This window comes from Ovis aries, chromosome 7, assembly GCF_016772045.2.
Source record: "Ovis aries strain OAR_USU_Benz2616 breed Rambouillet chromosome 7, ARS-UI_Ramb_v3.0, whole genome shotgun sequence".
Classification (NCBI taxonomy): Eukaryota; Metazoa; Chordata; class Mammalia; order Artiodactyla; family Bovidae; genus Ovis; species Ovis aries.
This window is the reverse complement of record NC_056060.1, coordinates 53,127,752-53,144,058: the sequence shown is the minus strand read 5'-3', so window position 1 is coordinate 53,144,058 and position 16,307 is coordinate 53,127,752. Positions and strand designations below refer to the sequence as shown.

The 16,307-nt window shown below is 43.8% G+C and overlaps 2 protein-coding genes across 21 annotated transcripts in view; both read right to left on the bottom strand.

The window, feature by feature from the left end:
* RAB27A (RAB27A, member RAS oncogene family) overlaps nt 1-16,256 on the bottom strand; it is a 97,887-nt gene extending 81,631 nt beyond the window's left edge. For 8 of the 17 annotated variants that reach the window (XM_060417915.1, XM_042252437.2, XM_042252438.2 and 5 more), the window contains exon 1: nt 583-676. The gene's annotated coding sequence lies outside the window, so the exon portion shown is untranslated. Of the gene's footprint in view, nt 1-582; nt 14,847-16,012 lie in introns of those variants that run through there. The other 9 variants (XM_060417902.1, XM_060417904.1, XM_060417901.1 and 6 more) reach the window with 7 other exon arrangements.
* PIGBOS1 (PIGB opposite strand 1) lies at nt 12,808-16,256 on the bottom strand. 4 transcript variants are annotated; one of them, XM_027971814.2, is made up of 3 exons: nt 16,017-16,256; nt 14,588-14,846; nt 12,808-13,501 (listed from the first exon to the last, which is right to left on the bottom strand). In XM_027971814.2, exon 2 carries the CDS (start codon nt 14,769-14,771, stop codon nt 14,607-14,609), a length of 165 nt encoding a protein of 54 aa, XP_027827615.1. In that variant the 5' UTR covers nt 14,772-14,846; nt 16,017-16,256; the 3' UTR covers nt 12,808-13,501; nt 14,588-14,606. The 4 variants fall into 4 exon arrangements, with proteins under 4 accessions (XP_027827615.1, XP_027827616.1, XP_027827614.1 ...); XM_027971815.2 differs by having other exon boundaries at nt 12,808-14,846; nt 16,013-16,256; XM_027971813.2 differs by having other exon boundaries at nt 12,808-14,846.
* Nucleotides 16,257-16,307: the final 51 nt, after the last annotated feature.

Sequence of the window (16,307 nt, the reverse complement as noted above, 5' to 3'; positions counted from 1 at the left end):
GAAACCTGTCATCACATCGGCCCTACCGCCAGTCAAGACAGAAGGGCCTGACTGCCTGGTAGGGTTTTCTGGCTGGCTGGCAGGGAAAGGGCTGGGGGGAACCCTCTCCCACCCAGACAGTTTGCAGTCCAGACCCCGCCCAACAAAGGTGTCAAGACTTTATAAATCATTCAACTGACAAAACCGAAGGAAGGAAAGAATTAGAGAGGCCGTGCAGGAGCCTCCTCTCCTGCCTGAGAAGTTTCCTTCCTCCCACCCCGCCACCTCCATGCGGCCCCTAGCACCTGGATGCGCCGGGAGGTGACCTCAGCCCCATCCCAACCTGGGACTCCGCCTAATCGGCACCTCGCCCAAGCTGACCCCTACCCCCGCGATTGTCATCGTAGAGTTTGTGCTGAGGGCCTGGGAGAAGCAAAGAAGCTTCTCCGGTGGGCTCTGCCTCCCAGAGAGCGGAGAGTAGCTGCAACCCCAACACCCGGCCCCAGGGCCAGACCCTGGGTGCGCCCGCTCCGCCGCGCTGCCCCGCGGGGGGCCCGGCGCCCCGAGCGCGAGCGTGCCTCCCAGCCCGCGCCTCCGCCTCACCTGCTCCGCCCGCGGTCCCCACGCCGCTGTCTCTGCGCACGCCGCGTCCACCCGCTGCCGGCCTTTTCGGGTCCTTGGCGGGTATTTTCCGTCTGGCCCCACATCACTTCCCGTAAAGGAGCGCGAGGTGGGGGCGGGACCTCCTCCCCGCCCTCCACCTCCCGCTTCCTCCCGTCACTTCGAGGCGCACCCCGGCCAGACAGGGCGAGCGCGCCGCCCCCAGCCCCTACGTACCTGCCCAGGGGGCCGACACAAAGTTCCCCACTCGCCTCTTTTAGCCCAAACCCGGTCTCCACTGTTCTTTCCTGGAGGGGTTGTTTTCGTTTCGAGACATAGGGATGACATTTAAAAACTGCTCTGGGATCAGGCCACTATAGGTTATAGTTTGGTGCCGCTCGCCAAGTCTCCTCCCTCAAAGGCATTTTCTGCAGGTGTTTTCAGGGCGTCAGGTCAGTATCTGTCTCTGGTGGCCACAGGTGCTGAGCGGTTGCAAAGTCGGCCCTGAGACCTACGGCTCCTGAGGCCCTAAGCGAGGATCTGAGGATCTGAGGGGCGGACTCCCGGCTTGCAGGGACTGCCCACTTGGTCTGGCTTCCCCGGGGGCCAGATCCGCGTTGGGCGTCCTGGCTTTGCCACTGTCCATCCGGCCCCGCCAGCTCCTCACTCGGGTAGCCTGGCATTGATGTTCTGGAGTGAGGGAAACCTCTGGGATACTTGAGAATGACTGGATGACTGGGGCGAGGTGGGGGGTGGGCCGTCAGAAAGGGTAGTTAAGTGGGGTAGTAAACAGGGTCTCTGCTCTTGAACAGTCGAGTTCAGATGACAAAATCTCTCTTACTTAAATTTCCCAGTATTAGAGCAATTCTTTAAAATTAAAAAAATAATAATACTTGAAAGACTGGCGCCTGTAGCGAGATATCTGCGAGCCTCTGCTGCCCCCTAGCGGCTTCCGCCTCTCAGTGCCGACGGCTTTCTGTGGGCCGCTTGGATCTGTGGCTGTGAGGCAGAGGTGGGAAGCTTCAGGCGCGCAGGTTCTCACTGCTACTGCTGCTGCTGCTAAGTCGCTTCAGTCGTGTCCGACTCTGTGCGACCCCATAGACGGCAGCCCACCAGGCTCTGCCGTCCCTGGGATTCTCCAAGCAAGAACACTGGAGTGGGTTACCATTTTCTTCTCCAATGCATGAAAGTGAAAAGTGAAAGTGAAGTCGCTCAGTAAGTGTCCAACTCTTTGTGACCCCATGGACTGTAGCCTACCAGGCTCCTCCGTCCATGGGATTTTCCAGGCAAGAGTACTAGAGTGGGTTGCTATTGCCTTCTCCACCAGGTTCTCATTAGAGGCGCCAAATTCCTCCTCCAGTGCCCTCAAGGTCTGAACAGCGATTTTGGGGCCTACCTTGTGAGCTTTCAGGCAAAGCATTTTTTATTTATTACTTTTTAAAATTTTTGACCGCATCAGGAGGTATCTGGGATCTTAGTTACTGATCAGAGACCCTGCATTGGAAAAGCAGAGTCTTAACCACTGGACTGCCAGGGAAGTCCTTAGGCAAAGCATGTCTCAACCAAATAACGAATGAAGCAGGGCAAAGGCTAACAGAGTTTTGCCAAGAGAATGCACTGGTCATAGCAAACACCCTCTTCCAACAACACAACAGAAGACTCTACACATGGACATCACCAGATAGGCAACACCAAAATCAGATTGATTATATTTTTTGCAGCCAAAGATGGAGAAGCTCTATACAGTCAGCAAAAACAAGACCAGGAGCTGACTGTGGCTCAGATCATGAACACTTTATTGCCAAATTCAGACTTAAATTGAAGAAAGTAGGGGAAACCACTAGACCATTCAGGTATGACCTAAATCAAATCCCTTATGATTATATAGTGGAAGTGAGAAATAGATTTAAGGGACTAGATCTGATAGGTAGAGTGCCTGATGTACTATGGACGGAGGTTCCTGACACTGTACAGGAGACAGGATCAAGACCATTCCCATGGAAAAGAAATGCAAAAAAGCAAAATGGCTCCCTGGGGAGGACTTACAAATAGCTGTGAAAAGAAGAGAAGCAAAAAGCAAAGGAGAAAAGGAAAGATATAAGCATCTGAATGCAGAGTTCCAAAGAATAGCAAGAAGAGAGAAGAAAGCCTTCCTCAGCGATCAATGCAAAGAAATAGAGGAAACAACAGAATGGGAAAGACTAGAGATCTCTTCAAGAAAATTAGAGATACCAGGGAACATTTCATGCAAAGATGGGCTCGATAAAGGACAGAAATGGTATGGACCTAACAGAAGCAGACGATATTAAAAAGAGGTGTCAAGAATACACAGAAGAACTGTACAAAAAGATCTTCACCACCAAGATAATCATGATGGTGTGACCACTCACCTAAAGCCAGACATCCTGGAATGTGAAGTCAAGTGGACCTTAGAAAGCATCACTACTAACAAAGCTAGTTGAGGTGATGGAATTCCAGTTGAGCTCTTTCAAATCCTGAAAGATGATGCTGTGAAAGCGCTGCACTCAATATGTAAGCAAATTTGGAAAACTCAGCAGTGGCCACAGGACTGGAAAAGGTCAGTTTTCATTCTAATCCCAAAGAAAGGCAATGCCAAAGAATGCTCAAACTACCGCACAATTGTACTCACCTCACACACTAGTAAAGTAATGCTCAAATTCTCCAAGCCAGGCTTCAGCAATACGTGAACTGTGAACTTCCTGATGTTCAAGCTGGTTTTAGAAAAGGCAGAGGAACCAGAGATGAAATTGCCAACATCCACTGGATCATCGAAAAAACAAGAGAGTTCCAGAAAGACATCTATGTCTGTTTTATTGACGATGCCAAATCCTTTGACTGTGTGGATCACAGTAAACTGTGGAAAATTCTGAAAGAGATGGGAATACCAGACCACCTGACCTGCCTCTTGAGAAACCTATGTGCAGGTCAGGAAGCAACAGTTAGAACTGGACATGGAACAACAGACTGGTTCCAAATAGGAAAAGGAGTACGTCAAGGCTGTATATTGTCACCCTGCTTATTTAACTTATATGCAGAGTATATCATGAGAAACGCTGGGCTGGATAAAGCACAAGCTGGAATCAAGATTGCTGGGATAAGTATCAATAACCTCAGATATGCAGATGACACCACCCTTATGGCAGTAAGTGAAGAGGAATTAAAAAGCCTCTTGATGAAAGTGAAAGGGGAGAGTGGAAAAGTTGGCTCAAAGCTCAACATTCAGAAAACGAAGATCATGGTTGGTCCCATCACTTCATGGGAAATAGATGGGGAAACAGTGGAAACAGTGTCAGACTTTTATTTTGGGGGGCCTCCAAAATCACTGCAGATGGTGACTGCAGCCATGAAATTAAAAGACGCTTACTCTTTGGAAGAAAAGTTATGACCAACCTAGATAGCATATTCAAAAGCGGAGACATTACTTTGCCAACAAAGGTCTTGTTTTGTCAAGGCTATGGTTTTTCCAGTAGTCATGTATAGATGTGAGTTGGACTGTGAAGAAAGCTGAGTGCCGAAGAATTGATGCTTTTGAACTGTGGTGTTGGAGAAGACTCTTGAGAGTCTCTTGGACTGCAAGGAGATCCAACCAGTCCATTCTAAAGGAGATCAGCCCTGGGTGTTCTTCGGGAGGAATGATGCTAAAGCTGAAACTCCAGTACTCTGGCCACCTCATGCAAAGAGTTGACTCATTGGAAAAGACTCTGATGCTGGGGCGGAATGGGGGCAGGAGAAGGGGACAACAGAGGAAGAGATGGCTGGATGGCATCACCGACTTGATGGATGTAAGTTTGAGTGAACTCTGGGAGTTGGTGATGGACAGGAATGCCTGGTGTGCTGTGATTTATGGGGTCACAGAGTCGGACACGACTGAGCGACAGAACTGAACTGAACCGAAGCAAAGTGAAATGTTTGGAAGTCCTAGTCCACCTGCTCCTCCTACCTGTTCTATCTCACAGATTCTTCTTGGATCACAAATTCCAGCTGTCTCAAGGCCACCTTCCCAATTCCACTATCCTTTTAGTCTATAACCACTCAGTTTGCATTACAGTACAATGAGCTTCTCAGATTACTTTAAAAAATCACATATAGGGTGAATCATATGAAGTTGCTAAATATTGAATACATATTTAATAGTTCCAGGCAAATACAATGCAGTAATCACAGAGTTGGGGATAAGAGATTCACTATAGGGTGATGGTTTCAAGGGATAGTCCTTAGAGAAAAGCCATCAAACTGTCATCAGTAGAGGTTAAAACAGGGAAAGTAGTTCCATGTTCATGTGTAGAGGAAGTCTTGGGAGTAACTGATCAGCTAAGATCTGCTGGGGGTGGGGGGAAGGGCACCAACAATGCAGCAGCAACTGCTAATGGTTCATATGATTCAAGGAGCGCTCAGCCCTCCCCACTCCTACAGCCAGGCAGGGCTGTCACCAGTTCACCAGGCAGGAGATCAGAAAACAGCGATGCTGGGGCTCATACATCACCCATTCTGTCATTCCATTCAGCAAGTGAAAACACTGTGTTAGGTCCTAGAGATGCAATAGTGAACAAGGCAAACTGGTCCTTGCCCTCAGTGATCCTGTCCTCAAAGAGATCAAGTTAACTTCTGTGCAGTGAGATAAGATCCTTGATAAGGGAAGTTGTTGTTCAGTGGCTAAGTATGACTAATTGAAACACAAGTTAATTGATACCAGATCAATACTTCCCAGAGATAAGTGATGTATAGATTAAGGATGAATAAGTGGGGAAGGTGGGGTGGTTTAGTTGCTAAGTCGTGTCTCACTCTTTCGACACCATGAGGTTTAGCCTGCCAGGCTCCTCTGTCCATGGGATCCTCCAGGCAAGAATACCGGAGTGGGTTGCCATTTCCTTCTCCAGAGGATCTTCCCGACCCAGGAATCGAACCAGGGTCTCCTGCATTGCAGGCAGATTCTTCACCAGCTGAGCTACAAGGGAAGCCCTGGGGAAGGTGAGAGAAGAGAATTCTACGAAAAAGATCAGAAGCACGGCTTGGAGGCAAAAAAGAGAGAATGATATACTGGAGCAAATGAAAGCTCAGAAAAGCTGAAAAGAGTGGAAGGAGCAATCAAAGAAACTGGAGAAATAAGCAGAGGTTGGGTAATGAAGGACCCTGGAATGCTTATAATAAAGGCTAACATTTATTGACCATTTACTCTGAATCAGCCAATATGCTAAGAACTTTACATGTATCACCTCATTTACTTCTCACAATTGCCCTATGAAATAAGCACTATTCTTGTCTCCATATCACAGATGAGGAAAAAGCTCATTAAAGAGATTAAGTAACCTCACCAGTTTTACATAGCTAATAAGTGGCAAAGCCAGGACCAGAATTCACAATGCCTTTTCTTAAGGGCTGTGAGGCTAAGAATTGGCTGGGAAGGCCAGTTAGCATGCTGAAATCCAAGTGAGGGGTAACAGTGATCTGGTTGAAGGGGGTGGCCGTGAGGATGAGGATGAATAGACAGAGTTGAGATACTTAGGAGAGTGAATCAAGAAGACTTGGTTGTAGGCGGGGAGGGAGAAGGAACTCATGGAAATGCTCAGGTGTCTGGTTTGGGCAACTAGGAACCCCTAAGCAAAAGAAAGCAACAGGTAGGAAGAGTGAAATCGACCATAATCAACAAGTTCAGGACATTTCAACTCTGACATGCCAGCACCAGCAGAACATCCAAGTGAAACTCTAGTATGCAGTTGAAAATGCTGGTCTGCAGTACAGAAGACATGAACTGGAGCTATTACCACTCAGATGTGAGAGGCAAAGTCTAGAAAATGTGCTGAAAGGGTAAAAAGGGGACTTGGTGCAGAATCCAGAGGATTGCTCAGTATTTAAGGCATGGGCAGAGGAAATTCAAAAAGGAATTTGAGAAAAGTGTATCCAGAGAAAAACAAGAGAAAGTTATTACAGAAACTGAATATATTAAACCTCAGTTAAGAGCTTGCTTGTTTTAACTGGGGCTGTCAAAATATTTTTGTTTATAAGCTACATTAACAAAACTTACCTTTCAAATATGTCCATTGCAAATGTCAAAGTATATTCTTAAGTATTTTGTATCTAGTTGTAAACATGTTAAACAATAAAATTTTCAGAAAATGTTCAAAAATAACACTTCATATTGGAAATAAACACTAAAAAAAAAGAAAAAAACAGGGCCAGCTTGAAAGGATTCCAACTGACCAAATCTGGAACAAGTTGAACATAAAAATAGTGATCATCAGGGTTGTCTTCATGGCCATGCAACCAGAACACCACACAGGGCCCAGGACACAGAATTATATTGCTGTGCAGTCACCATCTTAAAGTTGTCAATAATTTCATCTTTGAATTTGTGTCTTACAAGTGTAATCTGATGGTACAATGGAGCACGATGGAGGCTTGAAGCCTCTGTATGTACATGGCTCTGACTCCTGCCACTGCCCACACCTCTCTTCCTGATCCTGAGTCAATTCCTAGGCAGTGTCAACTACAAACTGGCACTTACCAAGAGCATCTGCCATCTGCCATCTGCCATGCGGAGACTGAACCCTATGCTGCTGATAGCTGTAGACCTTCAACAACCCCCGGGGGAGTTCAGTGTGGAGTGATGCACTCCCTGCTCCAGGGAATCCGGTGGGACAGGTCTTTAAATAGTTGGATGTTGGAGAAGGAAATGGCAACCCACTCCAGTATTCTTGCCTGGAGAATCCTGTAGACAGAGGAGCCTGGCAGGCTACAGTCCATGGGGTCACAAGAGTTGGACACGACTTAGTGCACTGTCTCACCCCAGAGATCCTGCCACATATACCACAAAAACGAAACATCCCCCAATGACCTTGGCCCCACTGTTCCAATCACTCCCAGGTGGGAATTCAGGCACATGTCCACAGAGGTCACAGACAACATACATACGGTTCTGTTATGTCCCATATATTACCCTTTCATGTCCCAAGGAAGACATTTTCTCTTAGAGATTTTCATTTAGTATATCTTTAAAAAATCTTGTGTTAAACTTGCCTCCATCTTTTTCTTGGGTAAGGACAACCCAGAAATGGCCCTTTTGTGTCTGTGATGTTGCCATTCACAGCTTTGATAGGCCTAGTACAATCTTGAGAACAGGGTTGCTGTATGCTGAATGTCAGACGGTAGCTCTTAGCTTTGCCTATCTTAGGTAGTTATGCTGTGCATTTTTTATTGGTGTACCATGTTTGATTTGTCCCTAATACCTTTGAAGTTTTTCTGAGAAATGAAATAATGCAACATGAACTTATTAAAATACATTTTAAGCCTTTAAAAAAAAATAAATAAATAGTTGGATGTTTTTAGGAACAGATTTTATGATCTCAATCCTTGCACCTCCTCATACCTAGAGAAGCACTAAATCCCTTCATGGTGACATCAGATCCTCATGACTAACAAAAAGCCTTTTGTAAAATCAGTGCTTCATGGTTGAACTCCCCCTTCACCAAAACCTTATATATTGACTTTCCCTCACTGCTGCTTTGGAGCGGTCTCTCAGAGCTATCTGAGATGCTGCCTCCCAGGCTGCAGTCCTCATTCTGCCCCAAATAAAACTTAACTCACAACTCTTGTTACATCTTTTTTTAGTCGACAGTAGGTTGATAAGAAGTCCAGGGTCCCTGACGAGGAGATAGGGGTCTGGGGCTCTCAAGGAGGTGATAGGGGTCTGGAGTTCTCAAGGAGGAAAAAAAGCATAAACTTTTTTTTCTACATTGCTTTGTCTTAGTCAATATAACAATGTATCTTGCTTGAGGACATGTTTCTCCTTCTTGAGACCCTTCTGACTAATCCCGTCATCTTAAAATGTATATTGTGGTAAGATCTTTCCATTGTTAGTTAATCCTGTTATCTTAAATGTAAATTGTGGGAGTGGGTCTGGTAAGACCTTGACAACCTTGAGATACTCTTTTGACTTACTGTAACAACCAATTGAAAAAGTATATAACTCCCTGGCTAAGACTAGCAAGGGAGCACTCTCTGTCCCCCTTCTGATGTCAGTCAGAAGCTTTCTCTGTCCCTTTTTATACTTTAATAAAACAGCTACACAAAAGCTCTTGAGTGATCAAGCTTGGTCCCTGGTCCCGATGCTACATCTTCTTCAGAGATCACGAATCCAACATTGTTCACTGTAAGCTATCAGTCCCCTGAGACCTGCATGGCCTTGCGTTCACAACTCCAAAGCAGTGACTTGGTCACCTTCACTTGGGGAGGCCCATGCCATCACCTTCCACATGGCCAGGAGCCTGGGCATGAGTACAGAAGAGATCAGGATTAAGCCCATGCCCCATGGCACCATGGGGTGGGCAACAAGGCAGGTGTGCCTGCCCTAGTCTGTTAGCACCATAGTACATTCTATGTGCCACACAGCAGGGGCCTCCTGCCACCACTACCCAGGAATCAAGAGCACTCCAGCATGGGGGTTTGTAAACTCTGGGGGCTGCACACTCATCATGAGTTGGAGTAGTGGGTCCATGGAAAGAGACTGACTTTGAGAAGAGTTGACTTATTGGAAAAGACTCTGATGCTGGGAGGGACTGGGGGCAGGAAGAGAAGGGGAAGGAGATGACAGAGGATGAGATGGTTGGATGGCATCACAGACTCGATGGACCTGAGTTTGAGTGAACTCCAGGAGTTGGTGATGGATAGGGAGGCCAGGCATGCTGCGATTCATGGGGTCGCAAAGAGTTGGACATGACTGAGATCATGTCACCAACACCAAACCCATGTCCATCGAGTCGGTGATGCCGTCCAACCATCTCATCCTCTGTCGTCCCCTTCTCCTCCTGCCTTCAATCTTTCCCACCATCAGGGTCTTTTCAAATGAGTCAGCTCTTTGCATCAGGTGGCCAAAGTATTGGAGTTTCAGCTTCAGCATCAGTCCTTCCAATGAACACCCAGGACCGATATCCTTTAGGATGGACTGGTTGGATCTCCGTGCAGTCCAAGGGACTCTCAAGAGTCTTCTCCAACACCACAGTTCAAAAGCATTAATTCTTCGGCGCTCAGCCTTCTTCACAGTCCAACTCTCACATCCATACATGACCACTGGGAAAACCACAGCCTTGACTAGACGGACCTTTGTTGGCAAAGTAATGTCTCTGTTTTTGAATATGCTACCTAGGTTGGTCATAACTTTGCTCCTAAGGAGTAAGCGTCTTTTAATTTCATGGCTGCAATCACCATCTGCAATGATTTTGGAGCCCAGGAAAATAGCAATTGTTTCCACTGTTTCCCCATCTATTTGCCATGAAATGATGGGACCAGATGCCATGATCTTAGTTGTCTGAATGTTTGAGCTTTAAGCCAGCTTTTTCACTCTCTTCATCAAGAGGCTCTTTAGTTCTTCACTTTCTGCCATAAGGGTGGTGTCATCTGTATATCTGAGGTTATTGATATTTATCTCAGCAATCTTGATTCCAGCTTGTACTTCCTCCAACCCAACGTGTCTCATGATGTACTCTGCATATAAGTTAAATAAGCAGGGTGACAATATACAGCCTTGACGTACTCCTTTTCCTATTTGGAACCAGTCCGTTGTTCCATGTCCAGTTCTAACTGTTGCTTACTAACCTGCATATAGGTTTCTCAAGAGGCAGGTCAGGTGGTCTGGTATTTCCATCTCTTTCAGAATTTTCCACAGTTTACTATGATCCACACAGTCAAAGGTTTTGGCATAGTCAATAAAGCAGAAATAGATGTCTTTCTGGAACTCTCTTGCTTTTTCCATGATCCAGTTTAGAAAAACAATGTTTGTGTGTACATAATATGTAAGCACATATATACAGAAAAATTAAAGCAAATGTGGATAAATGTTAACATCTGTGGAACCTGGATAACAAGTATATGAAAAATTTTTATATTATTTTTGTACTTTTTAAGTCTGAAGTTATTTCAAAATAATGGCTAAAACTTTTTTTAGATTCTCTTCAGAAAATCCCATAGGATCAAGTCAAATGGCCCCCTTGAAAATCTATCAGTCTTGGCTTTCCCTCTTTAACTTTCTTGTTCTCCCTATCTCGCCCTGCTGACCCTGGAGTCAAAATAATGGATTTGTGATGAGACTGCAGAACCACCACCTGCTGTCACCTGAAAGGTCCTGATGAGGCACTGGTGAGGAGGCCACTGACATGGATGTCCTTTATGAGCTGAGACTGACAGAAGATGCTGCAACAGGACTCCCAAGTTAGAAATAAAAGAATTTCCAAGTGGCAAAGATCTGATGGCAAGTCATAACTGCTAAAATGGGAAGCCAGGCTGGAGCGCACCCAGGGTGCCTTGACTTGATAGCATACAGGGATCTATGCCAACAGCTTAAAAGGTCACCGTATTCTGAAGGAAAAGACAGATGGGTGTTATTGTTTTGGGGAGAGAAAAGGGTGTTTCTTGACCCACATATTTTTAAAAGAAAATTAAGAATTAGTGAGCAGAAGGCTGTTGGTTTTCACACTGGGAATCAAGATCTTTTACCAGTTTCCTAATTTAAGTCATTTCATAAATTTAGACCCAATGATTGAAGAAGCTGTGTTTACCTGTGGAAGGACTCCTCAATGCCACAAGAATCTACCATAAACTTTCCTCTGCTCCTACCGAGAGACCCAAGGCCTTTAACCAGGACAAAATTCAGATCCTGTTGACTGCATGATCTGAGGCTGGTACAAGGAAGCTCTAAATGCAACCATAGTCCCTCAGTTTAGAGTGCAGGGTCACTGAGGGTGGGAAAAATGCAGGTTTAACCCAAATTTGTTTTACAGGAACCCTTTGTCATTCCTCCCCAAATTCAGGCCCATGGATAGGATATATAAATATATATATGTATACACTCATATTCACACACATTTATATACACACTCAGTAGCCAGCAGGGACCTCACATTGATCTTACGGGAAGAGTCATGCCTTAGTCCATTCAGACTGCTATTAATAAATTCCACTAAATAAGTGGTTTAAACAACAGGTTTTTTTTCTCTGTTTTGAAGGCTGAGGTGTACAAGATGAAGGGGCTGGCAGAGGCAGATTCAGCGTATGATGAAGCCTCTTTTCCTGATTTGCAGACAGCCACCTTCTTGCTATATCCTTACATGGGCAAGAGAGAGAGCATGTCTCTGGTATCTTTTAAGGCACTAATCCCATTGATCCCATTTAAACATAGGTGGCTCTGATGGTAAAGAATTTGCTTGTAGTGCAGGAGACCCAGGTTTGATTCCTGGGTTGGGAAGATCCCCTGGAGAAGCAAAGGGCCAACCACTCCAGTATTTCTGCCTAAAGAATTCTGTGGACAGAGGAACCTGATGGCTACAGTCGATGGGGTCACAAAGAGTTGGACAGGACTCAGCGACTAGCACTACTATTAATCCCACTGACAAGGGCTCCACTCTCAGGACCTAATTACCTCCCAAATGCCCCATCTCCAAATACCCTCACAAGGGGATCAGGGCATCCCCCCTATGAATGGGGGGATGCATTCAGTCCATACTACATCATTATTGTATAAAGAACCAACTGAAAGCCTCTGAATCTGCTTTCCCTGACTATGACAGGGAAGCAATTCATGCAAGCAATTGCAGACATTAATGCCACCTTCAAATATATGAAGGATATAGGGGTGGGGCATCTCCACATTGCCATTCAAGTCACTTCTTTGGGCCTTGCAAAGACTAAACAGACGTTTTAGAGATGGACGGTGATGGTGGTCACACAACAATGTGAATATACTTAATGCCACTGAAATGTGCTTTAAAATCATAAAAATAATAAATTTTATGTTATGTATATTGTATACCACACACATATACTAGATGGATTATGGAAGAAAACAATGGACTACCCCAACTGCAGCTGCTACTCTGGAAGCAGTGGGGTTTCTTTCCTCCTCTCTGACAGTGTTTTTTTTTTTTAATGTGGCTGCATGAGGTATTCACTGCTATGCACAGGTTTCCTCTAGTTGCAATAAAGCAGGGTCTTCTCACTGCAGTGGCCTCTCATTGCAGAGCACAGCCTCCAGCAGTTGCAGCATGTGGGCTCAGTAGTTGTGGCATGTAGGCTTTAGCTGTCCCATAGCACGTGTAATCTTTCCAGACCAGGGATCAAACCCATCTCCCCTGCATCAGCAGGTGGATTCTTATCCACTGGATCACCAGGGAAGCCCTCTCTGACAGTTTTATTGAGATGTAATCTCACACAATAAAGTTGTAAAGTGTGCAACTCAGTGGTTTTTAATATATTCACAAACACATCACTGAACACCACTATCTAGTTCCAAAACATTTTCATTATACTAAAGAGTAACGCTATATCCATTAGCAGTCACTCCCTATACCTTCTTCCCCTTAATCACTGGGAAATATTTAATACTAATCCACTTTGTCTCTATGCATTTACCTATCCTGGACATGTCATATAAATAGAATCACACAATATGTGGCCTTTTGTGCTCAACCAAGTAATATTCCATTGCGTGGATATACCATGATATGTTTATGCGTTCACTGGCTGAGACATTTGGATTATTTCCACTTTGGGGCTATTATAATAATGATGCTTTGAGTATTCATTTACAGATGTTTATACAGACATGTTTTCACTACTCTGGGATACACATCTAAAAGCAGAATCGCTGGGATATATGGTAACACTGTATGTTCTTCTTTTTGAGGAACTCCAAACTTTCACAACGGCCAAACTTGTTTTATATCCTCACCAGCAATATTCAAGGGTTTCAACTTCTTCACATTCCCATCAACACTTACTACTTCCTCTCTCTTTGACAGCAGTCATCCTAGTGTATGTGAAGTAGCATCTCACTATAGCTTTGATTTGAATGGCTATTTAGCAGCAGCAGCAGCAACAGCAGCAGCAGTAACAGCAGCAGCAGCAGCAACAGTACCTTTATTGGAAAAAAAAAAATTGACTCATTCTCTGACAGTTGGTATGTGACTACCAAACAGACAGGTGCATCCTTCTCAAAATGATCAAAAGTGGTTCAACTTCGCGTGATGTTAAATAGGATTATCATTGCTTGGGCAACAAGATGATATATTCGTGCCCATGGTTATGTGACATGCTCTAAATCAGCAGAATATAAAGAGACATCTGTGGCAACTGAGCAGAAGCTTACAATTTCATGCTTCCTCCCAGCCTCTCTCTCTCTTAATCCTATTACTTACACTGATCTCAACATAGATAGCTTATATTAAGTTATAATGAATTTAATTTTTAAAAAAAGAGTTGATTTACAGTATTTTGTATAATGTGATTACATATACGCTCTCACTGAAAATATAAAATCAGTTCTTAGCAATTTCCAAAAAACCCTTTAGCTGTATGAATAGCTTCATAATAAATTAACTCTTCTATGATCGTGATTATTAATGCAAATTTGCCTAGTGAGTTAAGTAAACAGATCTGTGTCATGTTTGCCACCCTATGTGACACCATCTACCTTCTCAAAAACCTCTATTTAATTTGAGCCATCCTGATTCTCAATTTACACCTCCATTCTGCCTGGGATGAGAAAGCCAGGAATTGAAAGAGTGCTAAAGTATATTAAAGTAGGCTAATTGTAGGCTAATTGAGGTGCATTCTGCATGAGGTAGTTGACTTGGTTAACTTCATTTACAAACAACTGTAAACACCGTTCCAGCTAGTTTATATACTCTAGACTGCCAACGTATAGGCCACATTCCCAGAAAAATAAGCCTCAACTAGGAAATAAAATATTCCTTAATACATTCATTTTTGCTTAAAATGAAACATACTTATAGATCCTGGTGAAAAGACAAAGAATGGCAAAAAGTAAAGTAAACATTAAAACTGACAGTGCTACTTTTAAAGCTAATTTAAAATCACTGTCAATAATGTATTTACATTTAAAGTATAATTGATAACTTTTACTAGATTATTTACAGGGAATAACTTTTTGCTAGATTATTTATACTCAATGTATAATTTCAATGGAATTTTAAGCAATTACAGTTCAACTCCATGTCGTATCAACTTTTCTTCTCTTCTGAGTCTTGTACCAATTTCATCTTTTCTTTTAACTCCTTCTGATCTCTGGAATACTGTTCAAATATTGGTTGATAAATATATATTCCTCCAGCAATTCCAAGGAGGCTAGCAAAAAGCAGTTGTGGAAAAGTCAATCTTCCAAACATTTTTTCATCAAACACTTCACAGCCCAAGGATGGTTCTAAAAAAACAAACTCCACATCCAGGAACTCTCTTCAGGTCTGTATACAAAGAAAATGGGAAGCAAAGCAGTAACTCAGTACAATATCCTTTATAAAGACTTCATGCCACAACTTTGCTCCTGCATAAACAGTATTTTTCTCATAATATGTAAATATGCTTTTTGATGTAACTAAAATAGGAATATAGATACAAAGGGAATATGAGAAATGAGGGTAAGGGGATGGTGTAAGATAAAGCTAAATGCTATTAGAGAATGTTTTCAGAGGTTTTAAACTCACACTTTATTAAATGGCAGAAGTGTGAAAAAATAGAGGAACATACTTTTTATGCCTTTAAAGATATACCAAAAAAAGGTATACTATTAAAAGAAACAGCCATCCACAAAAGTTAAATGTGATTGCCAATCTCATCTGAAAGGGGCGAGATTTGTTACTTTTCATTAGTAGCTCTTCTTTAGTATTTCATGACAATATGTGTGATTAAAAACAATTTTTAAAAACTAAAAGATTTTCTAGTTTCCTCTAATGCTATAGTAGATACAAAGTGACATCACCTCTAAGTCATCTACCCTCCATTTTTGACAAAAAAATAAAATAGGGATTTCACTGGTTTTACTTTTAACAACTGAAGAGTTAAGATTCTAGAAGTTCTCAGAAAATTATATTCCTTGCAATAGTCTATAGTCTGATAAGTTCTATGGTTCGGAGATAGTAAGCACATATTTATAAACAGGTAAAACAGAGCGAATCATTTTTATGTTTTATTATAACAATATTTCACAGCATCCTAAGCCAGTCCCCGGGTCACAAAACTCAACAATATCGCTAAAATCGTAATTTACTATTTTTCTGGGGGGAAAAGTCTTTTTTCCTCCTGGACTCTACGCTTAACTAGATAAATGAGAACTTCACCAAGCATGTTTTGGTTCGATAACTACTGAGTGTAAGAAAAGGAGACATTTGCAAGTCAGCTCCTTGTAAAACAATTAAACCGCAAGTAACTTCGGAAAGGCTCCCCTTCCGCCACTAATTCGCTAAATGACACTGACCAAGTCCTTTAACCTTTTGGGGGCCTCATTTTCCACATCTGTACAAGAGGCTAAATAACCCTTATCCCGCCTACGTCGCTCAACAGTCACTGCAAGATCACCCAAAGCATGCAACGTTACACCAACACTTCCATCAGTACTATTATTACCACTTACACACCGTTCTGCTTCAGCTCCCCGCCGCCTCCTGCCTGCACCCGCAGAGTTGAGATCCAGTTCCTTTCAGCAGTTTCCGGACCCAAGCCGCAGAGACCACGAAACCAAAGGAAGGGAACAGTCCCTCGAGAAAGAAACGTAGCAGGGAAAGCGCGGACCAGCCCGCAGCGAAGACGTACACGCGATGCCGAACCAGCAATAGTGGGCCGCGGGGACCACCGTTGGAGGTGGGCGGGACGAAGATGACTTTTCCCGGCGATCTTCGCGCCTCCCGGCACGGCAGCTTACAAAGGCC

What these genes read in the sequence shown, in the direction of transcription:
- PIGBOS1 (XM_027971815.2), bottom strand. Translation starts at nt 14,771, where the DNA reads ATGTTTGGAAGATTGACTTTTCCACAACTGCTTTTTGCTAGCCTCCTT.